The 21,227-nt window shown below is 58.0% G+C and overlaps 1 protein-coding gene across 1 annotated transcript; it reads right to left on the bottom strand.

Annotated features, from left to right (window-relative positions):
• Window positions 1–96: 96 nt before the first annotated feature.
• On the bottom strand, window positions 97–21,166 carry AHDC1 (AT hook, DNA binding motif, containing 1). The gene is made up of 5 exons (XM_012646021.1): window positions 21,010–21,166; window positions 15,608–15,719; window positions 15,438–15,475; window positions 10,111–15,033; window positions 97–338 (listed from the first exon to the last, which is right to left on the bottom strand). Exon 4 carries the CDS (start codon window positions 14,957–14,959, stop codon window positions 10,154–10,156), a length of 4,806 nt encoding a protein of 1,601 aa, XP_012501475.1. The 5' UTR covers window positions 14,960–15,033; window positions 15,438–15,475; window positions 15,608–15,719; window positions 21,010–21,166; the 3' UTR covers window positions 97–338; window positions 10,111–10,153.
• Between the last annotated feature and the right edge of the window lie 61 nt (window positions 21,167–21,227).

Genomic DNA, 21,227 nt, shown 5'->3' with positions numbered 1-21,227 from the left:
AGTGCATACTTGCAGGGGCTCTGGACACCTCGGGGCCCCGCTCGCAATCTCTTGCACACGCTCTCGCTCTCTCGCTCGCTCTCTCTTTTTTTTGTCTTTTTCTAAAACTGTGTTTTGTTTTTAAGTTTTGTACATTTTTAAAAAGTATTTACAATTGCTGGTTTTGTGCAGAAAGGGCTCACCTTCGGCTTCTGCGTGGAGGAGATGGGCAAGAAGGGGTAGGGGGAGATGGGGCTGTGGGGGGTGCAGAGGGGCAGGGTGGCAGACAGAGGGGCAGGCGCTCCTGCCAGAGGACGATGTGGACGCGGGGAGGGGTCTTGGCGTTGGTTTTCTGAAAGCTGCAAAGAAACACAAGAGAAGAGGCAGAGGTCAGCTGCAGGAACACACTCTGAGCTCTGAGATGGGGGGGGCAAGAGGGAGACCCCCCCCACCTAATTCCCACCAGGATTCTGGGAGACACTAACTGCATTATTCTTTCGCCTAGAAAATTTGGTCTGTGGGACTGCTTCTGACTCTCTCTTAGCTCAGTTTCCCCATCTGTAAAACAGGCATGTTCAAGACCCACACTAAGAGGTGGAGGCGGCGCTGGGTAAGGAGTCTGGGTTCCAGGCAGTGGGATTTGTTAAGAGCTGGGGCTCTGGAGTCAGACGCAGCTGAGTTCAAATACCAGCACCATCACTTAATAGCTCTATGACCTTGGGAAGTCACTGAACTTCTGTGAGCCTCAGTTTACTCATCTGCACAAAGGGGATAACAGAACTACCCCACGGGTTGGTTGAGAGGATTCAGTGGTTTAAGGTAGATGAAGCCTGATACATAAGTGCATAATAAATGATACTAATTACTATTTGTTATTATTTTCCTTGTGCCAGCTGGGCTCTCCAAACCTGTTTCCTCATGCACAATGAGTTTACTAGCTCCTCCAACCTAGGCTGTTCCAAGCGATGGCACAATGAGGAAGGCAGGGCCACAGCACAGGTGTGAGCCACTACTTTCATTTCTTCTAAGTCCAGCCCTCTTTCCAGTCCCCACCAATGCCATTCTCTTCTTCAGAGAAGTGAGGTGATGAGGAAGTCTGTCCGAATGAAGGACTAGAGAAACTGCCCAACACAATGCCATCTGTGTTTGGCTGAACCCTGCCTTGCTGAAGCTCAGAGACTCTCAAGTCCCCAGTCCCTACGATGGCCAGACACTCGAGGCCGGAAGTACCTCCTTTTCCTAGACAGGAAAGGAGGGGCCCCATGGACCTGACTTCCCTACCCAGACCCCCAGCTCGGCTAGACCACCTGGCTTCCCAGCTCTGCTGAAATGAACAAGGAAGTATCCAGAGGACAGGGCTGGGCTTGGGCACTCCCAAGACCTCCAGCCATAAACCTAGTCTTTTTGGAGTTCTGTCCTCCCCTCAGAGCCCCGACATGCACATCCCCCACATGGTGTGTGACCATGTCCACCAGAATTAAGGGGTAGGGGCGAGTGTGCTAAAACCGCCTCCTAAGACTCCTCAGCAAGCCCATCCATCCTCCCCCACACCGACATGAACCAGGCGGCGACAGAAAGCCTTTCCTCCCTTGTACTTTCTTGGCTTCCCTTTCCAACAGGACCACATTTAAATTCTGCTCAGCCTTGGCTGCTGTCTGCTGGGCAGTCAGCCCCGGGGACTTTTGTCCTGAGGCTGGACTTGCCAGGACTCCCCCAAGGGCCAGAGGAACCAGGTGGGCTCCCGCAGAGGCACGGGCAGCACCCCACCTGGGTGTATCAGACCAGGTGGCAGGCAGAGGCACGAGAGGGAGGGCAAGAGCTGCATCTTTGTTAAGCTGTCAGGGCTCCTGCAGTTGCGGAGAGGACGGCACATTAGCCGCAGGGGTAAGCGGTGTGCCTGGGAGGGCGACAGCTGTATTGCCACTGGGGCAACAGGGAGAAGGCAGCTTTTGGGACAGGGGTGCTGTTGGGGTGGGTGTTGGCCCTCCACAGCTAGGTGGTAAACAGTTAAGCTGCAGAGGTAAGAGGGGTGTCTATTAGGCGCAGGACTATGGTATCTGGGGTGACTGGTGGAGCGGGAGGGCTGGGGGCACCTATCCAGAGGACAGCTTTACTGTGGTAGAAGAACAGTTGCCAAGCTAAAGAACCTCTGCTGGGGTGAAAGTGTTGCGGTGACACGTGACGGGGAGATTTAAGATGGGCTGCTCCAAACCACTTGGCAAGCTGATGGCGCTGAACCCCAGCCTTCCCTGCTCCCTCCAAGGGCCCGGGGCAGGCTGGGAGCCTCTGCACAAATCCCTGCTGCCGCCCACCGCCCCCCCCAGCCCTTAGCCACTGCCGGTGACCCTCTCCAAGCCAGGTCTCCATGGTGATCTCAGCCCAGCAGGCTACTCCTGCCAGAACCATTCCCGTGGTGCCTGCGGCCAGGCAGCAGGAGGCTTTCTCACCCTCTGCTAAGCCGCCCATCGCCTCTCACCTTCCTCCTCCCACTGCCCTCCGCCCTCCCCAGCTCTCAGGACGTGGCCAGCCAGAGACTTCGGCAGACTCTGGGGGATGGTAGGGAGTGGGGGAGGGGGAATCAAAGCCCAGGGGTTCTTGGGGAGGGGGTAAGAAGGGAGAACGCTGTGGCTGTGTACAACCCTGACCTCACTAGTTCAACACTCCACAAAACAGAACCAAACGTTCATGTGCCAGGCAACGCGGTGTGGGGCACTGGGGACAAAGCAGACACCAAGACAGATCTGGTCCCTGCCCTTGAGAGGCTCACAGAGCAGAGGCGGAAGCAAAGCAGACCCCAAACCAGGCAATTACCACGCAAAGGGATGGGGGGCTGTGTCAAGGGAAGTCCTGGGGGGCAACTAACCCGGTTTTGGCAGGAGGACCGTGGCTCACTCCTGAGCACAGCGCCCGGCACATGCTGGGCTCAAGAACGTGTGCTGACTGAACGACAGAGTGACGACTGATCTAAGTCCGGTCCAGCTCAGGTCTTGCACGCCTCCTAAGACTGCCCTGTTACCATAGCTGCGGTGCCCTGGCCATTCCCTACCCTGCTCTTCCAGGGCAGAGACCTGTAGGTGGTACCTCTGCTCCTCCAGTGGCAGCATGGACCTGGCCCCCAGGACACCAACCACCGTTCCTAAGACTTCACCTTCAGTGCCTCGGTGACGAGCAACTGCACAGTCTCACTGCACTGAGACCTCACGCTCCAGCAGTTTTACCATCTGAGGTGCCAGGGCATTAAGTGGTCCCTGCCTGTCAGTGGGGGCTGGCATTGGCAGCACTGAAAGGGACAGCCGAGCAGAGAGTCGCAGTGCTGCAGATCATATATAAATCAGGTTGTCCAGAAAGCTGCTCTCCCCCGAAAAGGAGCACACACATTGTGCGTCTATTTAAGCAACAAGCAAATGTGTATTCACACCCACTAACTGCCAGGGCATGAGTGAAGGTCTAACCTCCACTCTCCAGTCTCCGCCCTCCAGAGGAGGGTCTCAATGTCAGATAAGGAAGTAGAGCAGAAGGCAAAGAGAGTTCATCAGAATTTGAGAGACTGATTTGCTGTGTGACCTAGAGCAAGTCCCTTCCCTCTCTGGACTTCAGTTCCTAGTCTGTAAAATAAGAGGGTTGAACAGGTGATGGGAGAGATGTTTGGGCACTGAGATGGTGCCCCAGATGGTGTCCCAAAGACAAGGGGCCAGTGACAAATCACGGCTGCCCAAAGGCTGATCCACCCTTCAAACATTTTCAGGCAGTCAGGCCTGTGAGCCACCGGGATGTGGACAGGATACTGCTTCCTGGGCACTCAGACCACATCTGATATGCAGAAATCTGGTCAGATAGGGTGGACCTGGAGTTTACTGAAGTATCAATGAGGCTCCCAGCTGGGGATGGGGGTGGGGGGGTTGTGGGTGACTCTCCCCCTACTCCAGAGAAGTTTTTCAAAATCTGAGTCCACTACTGACCAGAGGCGTCCCCTAAACACTAGCTCTGCCAGCCACTCCCTCCCCAGGGCGCTTCCCCTGCCTCCCCACTGCTTGGCAGGACCACCAGGGTTCACATCCATGGTCACCCGCCAGCCCCGTGTGGCCTCACATTCCTTGCCTGTCTGGGGAGGAGGCTAGACCCACCCCCTCCATCTCGCACAGTCTCCACCCTCGGGCTGGAGACCGTGGAGCTATGGTAGGCGACCCCCAAGCGCCTTTCTTGGCGCTACCTTTCTGTGTGTCAATGGTTGGGCTGCTGAGTCCTCAGGCAAGTCCCTGTCCCTCTCCGGGAGGTGCTGTCCTTGGAGAACTCCAGAAGCCCAGTTAGCTCTGAGAGTTTGAATTGGTTTATTTACACACCCTGTTCCTGCCCCACTTTCAGGAGCATTTCCTGATGACAGGGGGTGAAACTGTCCCACACCCCACAGCACTTAACCTTTCCTCTTACAACTGTCCCTATTCTACATGCTTTTCTTCTACTCAAGTTAAAAAAAAAAAAAAGAGACCTGAACTGTCCAGGGCAGGATGAGGCACTGGGGTGGGGAGGGGAGGATGGTGCACAGAGATGAGTAACCGGCCTAAAGGGGTTGATGGCATGGTGAGGACATTCCCGGGAAGGGCTGTCATGGATGCATACAGGGCTGAGATTAACTGGGCCTGGGAAGGATCCTGGAACGCTTCTTGGAGGAGGTGATGTCTGAGTGAAAGACAGGAACAGACAGGTGGGAGGCAATGGTGGGTAGGAAAGGGCCACCAAGGCCAGGGAACAGCAAAAACACAGGGCTCATTCAGGAGAGAGCTCCCCTGAGAGTGCCCTCCTGAACTGACACCTTCTCCGGGCTGGTAAGAGAGGTTGGGTTTGAAAAAGGCAGGGTGTCAGGACAGAAGCCTCAAATACCTTGAATACCATGCTGGGGAGGTGGGCTTTAGTTTGCAGGCAAGGAGGCTGGAGAGGGAAGGATGCGATCAAAAGGCGTTACGCAACTGAGTCACAGGAGCAGATGTGTTTTAATCAATTCCTCCAATAAATATTTTAGGGGCTCCAGATACCATGCATCTAAAAATGCTGAAAATCAAGCACTTTGGCGGCCATAATGGGGAGAATGGACTCAAGTCGGGGTTGGGCCAGAAACCCAGGTGGCTGGGCTAGGGCCACAGCCTCTGAAGTCTCAAATTTGTCAAGACCTATTTCCACCTCCAGGAAGGTCCTGCTGCCTGCCTTGGTCACAGGGTGCAAGAAGGTGGTCCCTGATCATTCTCATGGGAGTGTCCCCGTCCCTCCTCTGGAGAGTGAAGCCCATGTGACGGTTTCGAACCAACACTTGCATACAGGCTGCAAGCCCCAGGAGGGCAGGGCACTGCCTGCCGGGTTCAGTGGCACCCTCGGCATTGGATGTAATGCCTGGCCTGAGCACAGAATTAACCTACTTTCTGTGACCTCTGGCACAAATACAGGGCACTATGGCAGCAAAGGTTATGCTGACAAAGACGGCAAATATGTCAGGGGAAAAAAATCACAACATACCGGTCACAGAAAGTATCTTTCAGATTATCTGCAGTGGGGGAGAGGATTGGCATGGGTAACTACGTGGACAGAGTTCCTTGCTGACACAGGTCATTCTTGAGTCTGTGTCCGGTCCCTTGGGACGGGGCATATGACTTATCTTGTTTCTGGCAAAGAACTAGGTGGTATTTCAAAGTCTCCTTCGAAGGCCCCAAACCTGTAGCAGAATACATGAGCCTTCCTAGGAGGGAAGCAGGGGAGGGAGGGCTGGCTATGTGGTTCCGAGCAAAGGCACGTGAGGCGAGGGTCGGAGGTGTGTGACTCAACACGACTCACGCAGACTGGGTCAGAGGCCCCGGAATTCAGTCAGTGGGGAAGCATTTATCCACCCATCACCAGCCACCGATTACGTGCTTACTGTGTGCCAGAGACTGGGCTGAGGGCTTCACACGTAATCTCATTTAAGTCTCTCAAGAGATGCAGAGAGGTGATGTGACTCACCAGGTGACATGACTCACCGGGTCACCTAGCTGGTAGGGGATGGAACCAGGTTGTGCATGGAGGCCTGTGTGCATCCACAGGCAGGCTCCTCGCCAGTTCTGGGGCCCTGCTCCAGGACGTGTGGGGAGATGGGAGAAGAATGTGAGGGCACGTTCACGGAGAGATTACATTTACAGGAAATGAAGGCTCAGAACAAGAAGGCCTGGCGTGAACACGGCCGCAGGAGAGGCAAGAGATAGGGAGGATGGCCTCAGAGAGTGGAGAAGAGCGTGCACCCAGAAGAGGCAGGGTGGGACTGGCTGAGCCCTGATGTGAAACCTCTTGCTCAGAGCCAAAGGCAAGATCAAGTGACCTCTTGAGGTTTCAAGACACGAAGAGACAAAGCCCAGAGCAGCCGGGCCGGGCCCAGGCCTGGGCATGCCTGCTGACCCCAGCTGGATGGTGGCCTTGGAAATTGCTTCCTGCTCTGGTCAGGCCCCAGCTGGTGTAACCTTGGAGGACCTGTGACATTTCTCTTGGCCTCAGGTCAGGCCTGAGAGAAGCAGGGAGGGGAGAGGGACTGGAGATTCCTGAACACCTTGGAGGACTCCACCTCCCTCCCACCCCTGTCCCCAAGGATCTGGTAGGACTGATCTTTAGCCCACAGGCCCAACGTGGAGCCAGTCTGTCTGGCTTTACTTTCCACCTAGAGGACCAGAGGAGGTGTCTGCCTGGGCCCAAGGCCCCCCCTTTCTTGATCTGTTCTCTTTCCTGTCCTGTCAGCCACAACTCTCAGATTAGTCAGCTCCCACCTTCCCCACTGTCTCCTCTGAGCTTTCATCTAATTCACACGGGGATATGTCCTGCCCTTGCCCACAGTTCCCTCTGCCTGGAATGTCCATCCCCCGGTCTCTGTGTGACCAAATTTTGCCTATTCTTCAAGGTCGAGCTCAAGTGTAGCTTCTTCCACAGAACCTTAAAATCCATTTAAAATGTCAGTCCCAGAAAGCATTGTAGGGATTGTCCAATCCAACCTGTCGTTTTGCAGATGGGGAATCAGGAGCATGGAGTGGACAGAGACAGCCCTATGACAGAGCACCCAGGCTCTGGAGGAGACCAATCCTGGCCCCATCGTTTACTAACTACAGATGCCCTGGGCAAGGTTCATAGCTGTACCCATTTCCCCAACTCTCGGATGGGGGTGGGGGGGGCCCACCCACCTTGCAGGCTGCTGTGAAGGGTCAGTGAGGCAGTGTCACACAAAGGACCCAGCACAGATGTGTCCCTTTTCTCACCAAGGGGGCAGAGGGATGACATCTGACCACAACACCCAGCTGCCTGGTACACAATCTTTGTTTCTGTGCACTTGCCACTTTCTACCAGGTGTTTTCAGGTTCTTTGTGTACTTGTTTTAACTTCCTGCAGTGCATGCTGACCTTGAGGACAAGCGCCATGTCTGCTTTGTCTCCCCAGCGCCTGGCATTGGATGGGCATGGAGGGTTCGAGATGGGAGGCTGAGCTGAATTACCATTTCTGCGGTGCCCAGCATCAAATCTGCTCACTGCCTGTTGGTGAACGAGTGTGTCACTGTCCTCTCTGCTCAAGTCCTCTGTTGACAATGTGACTGTCTCTATTAACTCTTCTTCCTTGCCACTCTCCTTCCCTATATCCCCAACTTGTTCTCACCCCCATGATGATTTTGATTATTCCCTGGCACTGGAGGGTTATCCTAGATGAGGAAGCTCGTGTGCCATCTTAGACAGAGAGGGGAGGTGGTCCGGGCCACCACCATTGCTTGTCTGGACGACTGCAGCTGGTCTCCTCACCTCAATGCTTGCCCTGCTCATGGTGACCCATGGCATTCCAGCTCAGAACCCTTCAGTGGTTCCCTGTTTGTCTGGGAACAAAGTTCAAACTCTTTCCAATGCCCACATGATCTAGCCCTGCCTGCCTCGCTCCTCGCTTAGCTGTCCTGCCTCCCATTGGTTCCTCAAAGCTCAGCCCCTTCCTGCCTCAGGCTTTACACACTGCTGCTCCCTCTGCCCAGAATATTCTTCCCACCCCCTGCCTAGCTCTCTAGCCCCCTCATCCCTCAGGCACCAGCCTCAGGGGCAGGTCAGCCTGCTGCAGGCTCTCACTGGCTCCTGGCTCTTTTCTCATGGCTGTAATTAGCAAATGCTTTGTCATTCTGTTTACTGTCTTTGCCTCTAAACTGGAAGCCCCCTGAGGACCAGTACCTCATTTGTGGTGTTCACTATGGTGCCACCAAAGCCTGGCACATAGGAGGTGCTGGACAGATGTCTCTGGAACCACTGAATGCATTGGTCTGAGGATAGTGCTGTTAACTTCCAGCCCTGAGTGGGGAGCGGGGCCAGAATGTGGGGCTGGATGGCATCCCAGTTCCTCCTGCGTTCAGGCCTCACTGGGTGGTTCCATTATGTATTTCACTGAGCTGTGACCTGCCCAAACACCCAGCCCCCACGCCCATCCATTTTCCCACCCAGAACCTGGGAGGAATGGTTTTTTAGATTATTTCGCATTTCTGGATTATCCAGGAGACATCTCCCCTCCACTGAGAAGGATCAAGAGTTTGACATTTTAAACCCTAAGTAGCCTCTCCCTGGCCTGCTTCAGATCTGTGGCTCTGCTGTGCAGTGAGACACACAGGGAATGGGGGGCCATTTTAATCTTGGCCTGGCTTCATTAGGAAGGAAAATATGCTGCCAAAAACAAAACAAAACAAAAAAAGTTTGGTCCATCGTCTATGTCATGCCGAGTTGCAAGAGCCTAAGAGATTACCAAAGTCAATTTCCTTGAACAGATGGGGAAACAGAGGCCCAGAGAGGGGCAAAAGCTTAGTCGAGGCCATGTAGCAAGTTGGTGGCCAATCAGGGAATGGTTCTCCCCTAGGCCTCCTGACTCCTGTGTGCCGTCCTTGTCCACCCTCAGGCACCAGGGGTCTGGAGAGCGGGTAATAAGTTTCCACTGACATGACTTCAGGACCCTGAGTCACCCTGGCCGTGGATGGCCTCTGCAGAGCAGGGATGGGGCTTTCCAGGAGCCCCTACTGTTCCCTCTCCAGGAAGAGAAACTCCCAGGAGGCTTCTGGCAACAGAGGTGAAGGGTGAGGGGCTCAGACATGCCCCCAGGCCACCCTACCACCTATTACTGTGTCTGGGCCAGTTTTGCAATAGATTCGTTTTCCAAAAGTGGGGTGGTTGTGACTGTATTTCTGGAGCAGCTTGTTCTTCAAGATGATTCCTTCAATCCTGTTCTCTTTTACCACTTTGGGGGCATTTTCTGTCTTTTATTATCCTTTTTAAAAACACTAAATCTTCGGAATTCGAAAACTGACTCTAACTAATGAGGTCACAATGCCTGACAAAACCAGAATCTAAATGTCTAACGATATTTAACTGAACTCTGGGGAAAGCATTTGGCTTCAGGAAAGGGACTGGCTTTTCTAGGGTCAAAACATCCTGCCTGGGGAGAGACTCACTGGATGCAGCTTCCCAGGGACACTGGGATCCCAACCCCACATGTTCCTGGCCACACTGAGCCCCTCAGGCCAAAGATGTTGAAAAATGGCCTTTGGGGGTACCCACGGAGGCCAAGAGAGGACACTTCGGGCCATTCTGTAAGGCCTTTGCAGAACGTGTGACCAAGTCACACTGGCCAGTCTTGGCTTGGCCCTGGCCAGGCTGCATCTTGGAATAAATGAAGCTCCCAGGGAAAGGAGGGTGCCCAGCGGGGCTAGTCCCTGGGATAGGCCCTGGGTAGGGGACCGTCCAACCTGCTCGCCCCTCACCTGTCCCATACAGGGCGATGCAAAGGCCCATCCTTCTTGGGAAGTTCTCTCACTGCCCAAGATCTAGCATGAATAAGGGAAATAAGTGTTTGACAAACCAAATTAGGGGGGCCCATCTAGTCTATAGTCCTCTGGCCACTTCAATTAACAGGACCCCCTGAATTTCTAAGCACCCCATCTCCCTGTACCAAGACTGTCCATAACACCTAATCCCAAATCCCTACTCCCTGTCCCCCATCTTATCCTTAAATCCTGCACATGCTCCTGTTCCTCTCTGTACCTCTTCCCCTTGCCTAAGCTCTAATGTCCTCGTCCCCGACCCCAGGCCTCTGTTCCCTGCGCCCACACCCCAGACTCACCCAGGAACAAAACCTCGCGGTCCAGTCGGCACTTCAGTTGGCACTACAGGGAGGTGACGGTGAATGTGTCCTCAGGGTGAGGTTCCGCCATGGGCCCCAGGAAGCCGCTCTTGGGGCCCCCACCCAGGCCGGGATGCGCCTGTGGCATAAAGCCTGGATACCTGTAGGCGGTGTCCTGCAGGGGCAGCAGCGAGTCCCTCGGCACGGGGGACAGGGTCAAGTCACTAAGGAGTGGGCAGCCATAGCCAGCAGCAGCTGCAGCAGGGCCACGGGGTGGGCCAGGTGGCCGGGCCATCTCCAGTGGCTCCTTGTCAGCCTTGGGCGTGGCCGGTGGGCTAGCCAGGTGGGGGGCACTGAGGCACGCGGCCTCCGTCCTGCCCAGGAAGTCAGCCAGCAGCCCAGCACCCACCTTGCCTTCGTAGGGTGGGCTGCGGGCAGCTGAGCCTGGTGGGTACCAGTAAGCTGTGCCCTTGCAGCTGGGGGAGTCGTAGTGGGGCTGGCCCAGAGGCAAGTCCCGGCAGCTCAGGTGGGCCTGGGCTGCAGCTGCGTGGCCCAGGCTGGCTCCCTGGAGCCCATGCTTGAGGGGCTCGCAGGCAGCCAGCTTTGTGGGCGGCGGCCGCAGCTCTTCCTTGAAGCCCAGTGTGGGCGAGCAGGTGGGTGAGTACGCCTTCTGCAGGCCAGCATCAAACACCGTGGGCGGGTGGGCCAGCGGCGGGAAATGCTTGCTGTCGAGCTCGGGAGCACCCAGGCTGGGCGAGTCGCAGTGGAAGCCTTGGCCGAAGGTGCCATCAGAAGGCGTGGATGGGTTCATGGAATAGGGTCCCATGAAGTCACAGGGGTCTCGCTCTCCCACGCCAAAGGCCCTCGACTGTGAGGGCAGTGGTGACATGCTACTGTCCCCACTGTAGTAGTCCAGGCCGAGGTCTGGACTGTCCTGGAACAGCGGGTTGACTGGCTGTGGCTTGGGGATGAACTTGGCTTTGGCCGCTGCACCACCCCGCTCCTTCTTGGCTGAGCAGGCCCCACCACCCCGTCCACCCCGTGGCTGCCGGGGCCCGGTGCTCCGTTTAGACGGGTAGCCTGAGGCAGCGGCCGAGGCAGACGTCGGGAAGCCCAGATGTGAGGCCTCGAACAGGTCCACCTTCTTCCGCCGTCCACGGCCCGGCTTGGAGCTGCTCTGGAAGAGGACACTCTGGTTCCAGTTGTAGCCGGGGGCGGATGATGCCTCATTCCAGTCCATCATCAGTTTCTCCAGGCTGGACAGGCTCGACTGGCCCTCACTGCTTGAGGCCTCGCTGTTGGCACGCCGGAACCCGCCGCCACCAACTGGCTGATTGAACTGGGTGCTGTCAGAGGACGACTCGGAGAAGGTCTCGGACACGGCCGTCTGCTGCTTCACCTTCTGTGGCGTGTAGTTGGAGATGTCCAGGATCACGTTGGGCTCGCTGACGTGGCAGTCGAAATTGGGATTGTAGAGCTGACTAAAGGCCTCTGAGGCCCAGTCCAGGCCTCCATAGCCCTGCCGGAAAGGCCACTGAGAAGCCCCCGCAAACTGCCGACAGTTCTCAGGCGAGGGCTGGAAGGAGGAGGAGGAGGAGGAGGCGGCAGAGGCTGCAGAGGTGGCAGAGGCTGTGGTGCCCTTGGGCACCATGTAGCCACCGGGCGAGACAGTGCTGGCCCGGCTGTCACAGCGCAGGGGTGTGGGGGCTGAACCAGAGAAGGGGGCCCCCTCAGAACTGTTGAAGAAGGAGGCCTTGCTTGGTGGCAGGCAGGGGGCCCCAGTAGGCGGTGGGGCGTAGCCAGCGCTGTGGGCACTGCTGGGTGAGGCAGGGAGGCTGCTGCCACTGCCGTAGGCGAAGCTGCAGTCCTTGCTGTTAGCACAGTCCTGGCCCGTGAAGGGCTTAGCCGGGGCGAATACGCTTTGTCCAGCCCCGTAGCCGCCATACTGGGGAGGGTAGGTGTTGGCGGGCGGGTGGGTTGTAGGTGAGCGGGCCACAGCTGAAGGCGGGGGAGCCAGCTTTGGGAAGGTCTCAGCCGCCCGGCAGTCTGAAGTTGCTGGAGTTATCCCATAGCTCGCTGCCCGTCCTGGTGGGAAGGTCTGGCGAGCGGGCAGGACGGGTTGGAAGGAGGGGTCTGCCCCAGCCCCACTGCTACCCACTGCCACTGGGCTGGCCTTGGCTCCTCGGCTGGGAAAGGTGGCCAGGCCCCGCTGGGCAGGCAGGGCACTGGTGGGAGGCCCCGCATAGGTGCCCGATGCCTTCCGGGACTCTGGGCGAGAGGCTGAGAGGGCAAAGTCCAAGAGGTCGGAGGAATCATCCGAATCAAGCAGTGAGCGAAAATAGCCAGTGAAGAGGTTTTGGCGTTCCTGGCTGAGCTCGGTCTGGCCTGAGGGTGCGCCTGTGCCGTAGTAGCTGCCACGGCCTGAGGCTCCGCTCTCCAGCCCAGCGGAGGCAAAGGCCCGGGCTTCAGTCCCCTGGAACCCACAGTTTCGGCCAGCTTGCCCGCCTGGGTGCCCATGGTGAGGGGCCCAGCCGCCACCCTTGTCCCCGGCCCACTCGGTGCCCACCTCCCCAAAGCCTGGGCCACTGGGCACCTGCTCTGGGAACAGAGTCCCATTCTTCCGGGACCGCCTCTTGCGCTTGGGCTTCCCAGTCACAGCGTCCACCTCCCCCCGGCCCCGTTTGCGTGGGTGCCCCAACTCGGTGAGGCCAGGGGCCCCAACCCCAGCAGCTGCCACTGCCACCACCTTCTTTTTCTTGCCAATGCCCTCAAAGAAGTCACTGAAGGAGCATCGGGCTGCCTTGGCTGCATGGCCCCCACCCCGGCCACCAAAACCGCCTGCTTTGCCCCCACGCCGCCGGAAGCCCTGCACACGGTGCAGGAAGTGGGAGATGCTCTGGGTGTCGGGGGCCTGGTGCACTGACTCGGGCTCGCTGGGTGTCCAGCAGCGGGGTGGCGAGCACCGTCCAGCACACTGGCTCTGGCGATTCAGGAAGGCCAGCTTGGCGAGGACGTCTGAGTACTCGGCCTTGCTGTCGTTGGCGTCCGCTGCATAGGACGGCTGGGGAGATGCCAGCTTCTGCTTCCGCCGCCGTCGTTTCTTTACCTCTGGCATGGCCATGGTGGCTGCTGTCACAGTGGCCACCTCAGCTGTCACCACGGCTGGCTCCTTGGGCTTGCCAGGACCCAGGAGCAGGTTCTTAGGAGGGCGACCGCGCTTACGCTTGAGAATAATGGGCATCTCACCAGGCGGGAAGACCACCACCACATTCCGCCCGTTGTTCTTCATCTTCAGCAGCGGGGTGGGCTCTGCCGACACGCGCAGGCCCAGTTCCTTGCCCTCCACACTCAGGCTGCTGCTCAAGGATGACACTTTGTATGTGGTCTTGTTCCGCCGCCCCAGCGACACAGGGATCTTCGCCATCTTCACCACCATGCGCCGCACGCCCCGGCACTTGCCTTTGCGGGTAGGGACCACTGGGGTCTGGGAAGATTCTGGCTCCAGCTCTGGGACTGGGCCTGGGCCTGGTAGGGCAGGAGGTGGTGGAGGTGGCGGCGGTGGGGGCTCAGCCAGGGCAGCCACCAGCCCTGTGGGCATAGGCAGGGGCAGCAGGCGGCCCTCGGGTCCGGCATCTGCCTTACGCCCTCGTCCGGCTTTCCGCCGGCGACACAGGATCTTTGGCCTATCAGTGCGCCGCAAGGCATACTTGGGGTGACCCTCGGGCCCAGGGGGGCCATGGGGTGAGCACAAGTCCAGGCGCAAGGGCTCGGCCAGTGGGCAGTGCCCCAGGGGCTGTTGGGGCTCTAGACGGCGACCTGGGACGTCAAGCAACTTGGGTAGGGGGTCAAGTGCCTGGGGGTCAAGCAGCTGTGACTCCAGGGAGTCAGGCAGGGAATCCAGGCCCTGGAGGGCCAGGCCAGGCAGCCCCAGAGGATCAGCAAGAGGCTGCAGGGGTGGCAGCTCCAAAGCTTCCCCGAGCGGCTCTAGTGCCTGTGGGTCCAGGAAGCGGGGCTGAGGGTCCAGGAGCTGAGGCTCCGGCTCAGGTGACGGTGGCTCGAGGGCCTGGGCCTCTAGCAGCTGGGCCTCAGGGCAAGTAAGGGAGGCCAGCTCACTGAGGATGTCGGCATCAGCGAGTTCTGAGTAGTCAGGGCCATCTGGTTCAGGCTCTGGGGGCAGACCAGTGGCCGCGGCCGTGGCTCCAGGACTGTGGCCTTGGCCAGGCTGGGGACTGTCCCTAGGCTCAGGCTCAGGCTCGTAGAGGGGGTGGCTGGGCCGCTCTGACTTGGCATGGGGGGTGGCCCGCTCCTCAGGGCTGCGGATGCTGTTGGCCAGGCTGGGTGAAGAGAAGAAGCTGTACTGTAGGTCGCCGGGCGGTGGGGCGGGCGGGCGGCTGAGCCGGAGCCTGCCACAGTCCAGGTGCACACCACTGTGCTGCAGGTCCTGGGAGAGCCGTGTCAGGTCCTTCATGATGTCTATCAGCTGCACCACTGGACGCAGGTTCACCCGCCCGTTGTCCCAGTGGCGTCGGGAGCTGCTGCCGTCTCCGGCCGGTGTGGGGCAGTGGGCCTGTGAGACAGGACGGGCTGCCCGTGGGGGCAGCGGGTCGTCCCCCTTGGCAAGGACTGGTGGGCGCCGGGTGCTGGGGTCCCGGCGTGGGGGCGGACGTGGGTTCTCGGAGAAGGTGTGGGTGGAGAAGGCCTTGTCAGGTGGGCTGGCGGGGGGCCGGGTAGGAAGCAAGGGCCGGGGGGTGGGGGGGCCGCCGGGGTAGTACTTGGGCTCCCGGAGGTAGTCAGGAGAGCTGCACACGGCACTGGAAGTCACCACCAGGCCCTGGGGCTTCACACGCATCCTGACCTTGTCCTCCGCGGGCCACCGGGCGGGGCCGGGGCTGACATGAGGGTGCGAGAAGCCGGGACCAGGACCTGCCGGGTGGGACAGGCAGGAGCTTCCTCACTGCACGCCCAAGTCCTCACCAGCTCCCACAACCTCAATGAGCTCCTGGACACCCCCAAGGTCTCCTCCCGTGTACCAACTCCAGCCCCGTCCAAGCCCAATCCCCTTGCTGACTCCCAGCCTTTCCCGAACCACCACATGCACAATGAACCCCTCGCGGGACGCTGCACTTACTGACAGCCCACCCCCTTCTAGCACCTGGCTATGTGCTCACGGAGAACGGGACCCCTGCCTTTGAGAGGGAAACTCGTCCCCAGGCAAGGTGACTACTCCAGATCAGACCAAGGAGAGAGCCAGGAAGTCCCATCAAGGGCATGGCCTCCCTCCGTCTTGCCCCCACACCCGGGGCTCCAGGAGAACCACGGCCACTCACCCTCGGCTCTGCCGCCTGGGCTGTCACACTGGAAATCTCTGTGGGCAACAAGATAGGCAACAGATCTGAATTCCCCAAATGGTCTGGTGGCCACAGCTCAACCCCTGCTCACCGGCCCAGCCTCCTCCAGGTACCACCCCAGCCCCCTCCAGTGCAAACACCCGGCTGACCTGGGAGGGAGAGGGCCCCCGTGCCTGGGGGCTCTGCCAGTTGCTGACTGTCAGCTGCGGGTGCTGTGGAGCAACTTCGGCCTGAGCCCAGGCCTCGGGGCGTGGACAGCGCCTGGAAAGGACCATCGCAGCTCAGGTTTAGTGAGCACCTACTGCGCGCCAGGCACTGGGCGGGAAGCTGTCCAGGCATCGTTTCACTTAATTCTTCATACCAATCCTGTGAGGTAGGGGCTGTTAATAACCCCATTTTGCAGATGAAGAAATGGAGGCGCAGAGATAAAGTAACATCATTCATTCACACACTCATTATTTATGGAGTGCCTACTTTGCACAAGGACTGGGTAGACAGACATTGGTCAAATCTTTCTAAATGATGTAATTATTAGTGGGATAACAGCTGCAAAGGAAAAGTGAGAGTGCTTACGGTCAGAGGTTTAACAGTCGTACCGGGGAGGCAACAAAAATAAAAGTCCATACTTTGGGGATACATTCTCTGTTGCCAAACACTGGGCCAAGCACTTTATATGGATTATCTCATCTAATCCCCCCTAACCTGAGACCAATAGGATTATCCTCCCCATTTCTACAGAGACCATCCACTCGAAGGTGGTAAGCACCGCGAGGGCAAGGGTATCTGTCCTGTTCACTGCTGTATGTATCTCCCAACACCCAGAACTGCAGATGGCACACAGCAGTGTTTCAAAAACTATTTGTTGAATGAATGAATGAGGCACACAGAGCCATCAACCTGCCTTTTCCCATGAGGCTCTTTTTTCTTCTTCAGACCCAAGAAGGATACTGAAGGAGGGAGAGAGACAAGAATGTGGAAAGAGACATTGGCTGGGCACAGTGGCTCACGCCTGCAATCCTAGCACTCTGGGAGGCTGAGGCGGGAGGACTGCTTGAGGCCAGGAGTTTGAGACCAGTGTGGGCAACATAGTGAGACCCTGTCTCTACAAAAATAAAAAAAGTCAGCCGGGCGTGGTGTTGCGCACTTGTGGTCCCAGCTACTTGGGAGGCTGAGGCGGGAGGATCGCTCGAGCCCAGGAGTTTGAGGCTGCTGTGAGCTATGATCACACCACTGCTCTCAAGCTACATACTCTTAGAGTCCTATCTATTTCACCTTCATGGTATGTATCACAACTGTAATCAATTACTTGTGTGACTGGCTGTTTAGTGCATCTCCCCCAAGAGTATGGGCTCTTCAGGGGCCAGGATCATGTCTGCCTTGTTTACTGCTGTAACTTCTGACCCCAGGGCCTGGGCTGTGGATGCTAGGTAAATATTTACCAACGGACTCCCTGAGCTGGTCAGGGGAGAGCTGGGATTTAGATCCAGGCATGTCTGACTCCCAGGGGAGCCTGGGGACTCAGGGCCGTGGCCGATCCCCAGGAGCTGGGATCTCAGGGAACAGGGAGCTGAATGGGCCCCAACCCTGTGAACGTCTTGAAGGCTGACCCCGATCACTGCCTAGTGTTTGGCCCTGACCTAGTGGTCAGTCCCCAGAGCCCACCCCCCAAGGACACATGCAGACTCTCACTGGCTGCCATACAGCCCAGTGCTGTCACCCCACAGGAAGACTGCAGAGGACAGAAATAGAGTGGAAAGGGACGTTCCTTTGCTCCCCTTTGGTGGGCAGCGATTTGCAATCTATAAAGCACCTTCACATACATGAGCCACTGAATCTTCACTGCAACCCGGGAGGCACTGTTTACTAGGCCCCTGTTACAGAGGAAACAGGCCCAGAGTGGTTGTGTAACTTGCCTGAAGTCACATAGCTGTTAAGTGGCAGGATTCCTAATTCTGCCCTAAGTCCAAAGCCTCCTTCCACTCCCAGCTCCTGCAATTTTCCTTCAGCTACTTCTGAAAATGCTCCTTTTAGTGCTGTGGTCTAATTTAAGGCTGGGAGGAACCTTAAAATTATCTAACCCATTGGCTTCCAAACCCTGGGCCTGGGGGAGCTTTGTAACATTCCAGATACCCAGGCCCTAGTCCAGGGGATACTGACTCATAGATCTGGAGGGACATCTGGGAATCTGTATTTTTAATCAGCTACCCCAGTGGGTACACTTTCTAGTGCCATCTCATGCTCCTCCCATTTTAGAGATGAGGAAACTGAGACCTAAAGACAGAAAGAGACTTTGTCTGAGGCCACAAAATGGCACAGGAAGGGCCCTGTTTTTGCTTATCCAGGTGGAATGTCCCTCTGTCCCCTGCCCTTCCCCTTTCTGCAGGTCCCACCTGTAGGCTCACTCAGGGCCCTGCTCTCTCCCATGCCTGGCTGTGGACCTGGCCCTTCCCAGGTCAGGTCTCTACTTCAAGAACTTGGAGCACGGCTGCTCCTGCTGGGAGGCAAGGGGAGCAGACTCCAGACTCTCCAAGTCCCATTCCCGAGAGTACGGCTGGCCATGGCTCCTGATGCCGTCTCTGAGATGCTTACCAGAAGCCACTATCTCTCCCTCACCAAGGGCCAGGCTTGCCAAGCCTTCCCTGCTCTGGAGACCTCCCACTTGGGGCCTGAGGGTGTGATCTTGGCAGAAAAGAAAAACCTCCTTCTCTGGTGGTGACTTCTGTTCCACCCACCCGTGAAGACCTTTGGGCATGTCCTCCTCCCGCCAGGCCTCCTGACTCTGTCCACTGCTGTCTCTGCAGCCTCCAGCATCTGAGGGAAGCAGCTGGCTCCCTCCCCACCACGCCCGGCAGCCATTCTCCTGGCCCCCTCCCAGGGGTACCACCTAGCCCTGGTCTGTGAACAAAGTTAAAAGGGTCCTTCTGTCTGCCTGTCTGCTTCTGGGTCAGTGTGTCTAAGCTGGCCCATGGGGACACCAGCTGGTTGGGAGGGGGCCGGGGCCCCAACCTGCTGTGCACAGTGCTGGGAAGCGCCAGCCCACATCCTTGAGTCCCCAGCCCCACCCTCTGCCGCTGTGGCTGTGACCACCCCACCCCTTCCCCAGCCCTCCTCCCCCTCCCCCACCCACAGCCTCCCCAGGGGAGCCAGGCTGCCAGCCCCAGCTCTCACTTCCGGCCCCATGACCCTTTCTCCAGCCTGAGCACTCCTCCCCCCATTTCCCTCCCAGGCTGGCTTGAAGGCCCAGGGATATCCTCAAATGGAAAACACTGCATCAAAGGGGCTGTTACTGGTGCTCTGAGACCTTCCCCATCACCTCCCTTCTCCTCCTGGGGCCTTATCTCCTAGGACCTGCCCCCCCAGGGACTAGTCATTGCCCCCTCAATCTCCTTCCCTCCAGCCCACTCTGCTGTACCTGCAGATCTTCTTCCAACCTGATTCCAGCCCCAAATCATAACAAAAATAACAATGATGGAAATAATAACGGCAGTTGTCACTCATTTGGCATTTATTGGAGGCACAGAGAGGTTAAGTTATGCCCTTAAGGACAAACAGTCATATCATTCAATTCAGCTAGTCTGAATTTAGGTTTGTTGGGCTCCTTTATACCAAAATGCTTCACTGACCAGAGATTCAGTCCCCTCCCATGCAGTCTCCTCCAACTGTCCTAATCCCAACCATTAGTTCTAATTTTTGACTTCCAATCTATCCTCTTCTCATCTTCTAGCCACCACCTCCCACCAGCCATCCAGATGCACTACTCTCCCTCACCACTAGGTGTCCCCTTGGAGCCACCAATGCCCCCAAGGGGAGCTGGCCCTGCCCCGCCCCCTTCCCCCCCAGGGCCAGGGGGGCCCCCCCACAGCACAGCACAGCACACCCCACCCACCCCACCCTACCCCCAGCCACACAGAGCTCCTTTGTGCAGCCCTCGCCCACCCCCTTCCTGCCCAGAGCAGGGCACCTGGCAAGCAGGTCTGCCCCAGAACCGCCCCCTGCCAGCCCCCTGCCCTGGGTGCCAGGTGTGCGGGCGCCACTGCCAGCTCCGGCTGGACCCGAGGGTCACCCTGCCGGCAGCCCTCCCTTCCTCCCTCTGAGGTCACCCAGGGACTGTGCTTCCCGCCCTGCTCCGCCCCCATCCCCTCCTGCCCTTGGCCCTTCCAGACTCCTGTCCTTGTCTTTCCTTCTGTCTCCCGGAGGACTCCCCTCCTCCAGCCCCACCAGGCCCTCCCCCCAGCCTCACACCCCCGCCTACCTCCTTCCCCTGAGAGCTCCTTGTTCCGCCCCCCCTCCCCGCCCAGGTCTGAAGAACTCCTCCTCCTGGAAAGTTGCTGCTGGAAAGGAAGTGACTTCAGCGATTTGGCCACAAGGCTGGGCACTGCTGAGCCCAGCTCAGCTCGAGGCTCGCCCAGCCCACCTCCAAAGCACAAATGGAGCCATGTGCACGCACCACCCCCACTGTGCACCCAGAACCCCGAACACACACTCCTCCAGTGTACATGCAGATCCCTGTGCACACACCATACCTCCCAGGGTATTCAGATCTTGTCTATACACACATCTCTCCAGTGTACACTAGCACCCTGCACACATACCACACAGTGTGGCGAACACCGCCCCCCAGTATTCCCACACGTGCCCAGTAACACCCTGAATCTTGCACACTCACTACTCCAATGTTCCACATACATGGCCTCGAACACCCCCCAGCCCACTTACATAACTCTCGTATAGACAACCCTGTGCACCCAGGACAGAGTCCTGCCGCACACCTGCTTGCACACAAGCCTGAGTGCCCCACACATTTATAGTTGGGTACACACAGCCTTGCATCCTCCCACAGCTGTACCTCCCCACCCTTACAATCCCAGGAGGCCCCACCCCCAGACCTCAGGCCCCAGGAATGCTCCTTTGGAAGCTGGGTGGGGTCCCCAGGCAGGCCAGGCTCTAGGGAGCTTCCTGGAGCCCCAGGCTTCATGTGTCAGTTCAGGGAGTTGCCTTTGCAGGGCAGGGCAGCCTCACCTGGCTCTGCAGCTCCTGAGCCTGGGTGGGCTAACCTGGGCCAGGAGAAGGGAGGCAGGTCCTGCCACTGCCACTGCCCGCCTCCCTATCCTGTGAGGGTACCCTAGCACAGCTGGGCTACCCAGGCCCTCCCAGCACCTCACCTTGGCCTCCCAGCTCTCTGCTTCGTCAGACTCCAGTAGAGAGGTGTCCTGGAGGAGCAGCAGCTGCACACATCAGGCACTCTGGTTTCCACCTCTGCCCTGAGTCCTGGTCACTGTCACAACCCCTTTCTCCTCCCAGGTCATCAAGGCGTGGGGAAGAGTCCTCGGGCTAGGAGGTAGGACTCACTGAATATCCATGAGCCTCAGTTCCCCTTTCTGGATAATGGGGAGTTTGAGTAAGCTGGGTTAGTATCTTTGGATTCTGTAAAGGACCTCTTTTTGGCCTAAGCTGGGAGGGGATTGCTGCTGGGACTGGGAGGCAAGTTCCCCTGATCCCCACATCCTGGGGATGGACCAGGCCCAGGCCTGGCTGCCCTGCACACTGTTACCTGAGCAGGCCGTGCAGACAGGCCCGGCTTAGCAGGAAAGACCTGTCTTCACCAGCGTCTCCAGGGTGGTCTCTGCAGCAGCCCAAGCGTTGCCCCGCACCGGGGGCCCTCTGATCAGCTGGGTGGGCTCTGGGGTCCAGGCCGATGGGTAGACAATCAGGCAAGCGCCCATCTGTGGAAGCAAACACAGTACCCCAGGCGTAAGCACTGACACAAGG

The sequence above is a fragment of the Propithecus coquereli genome, unplaced genomic scaffold (genome assembly GCF_000956105.1).
Source record: "Propithecus coquereli isolate 6110/MARCELLA unplaced genomic scaffold, Pcoq_1.0 Scaffold239, whole genome shotgun sequence".
Lineage (NCBI taxonomy): Eukaryota > Metazoa > Chordata > Mammalia > Primates > Indriidae > Propithecus > Propithecus coquereli.
Note: the sequence above shows the minus strand (reverse complement) of the source record. Positions and strands in the feature narration are given on the sequence as shown.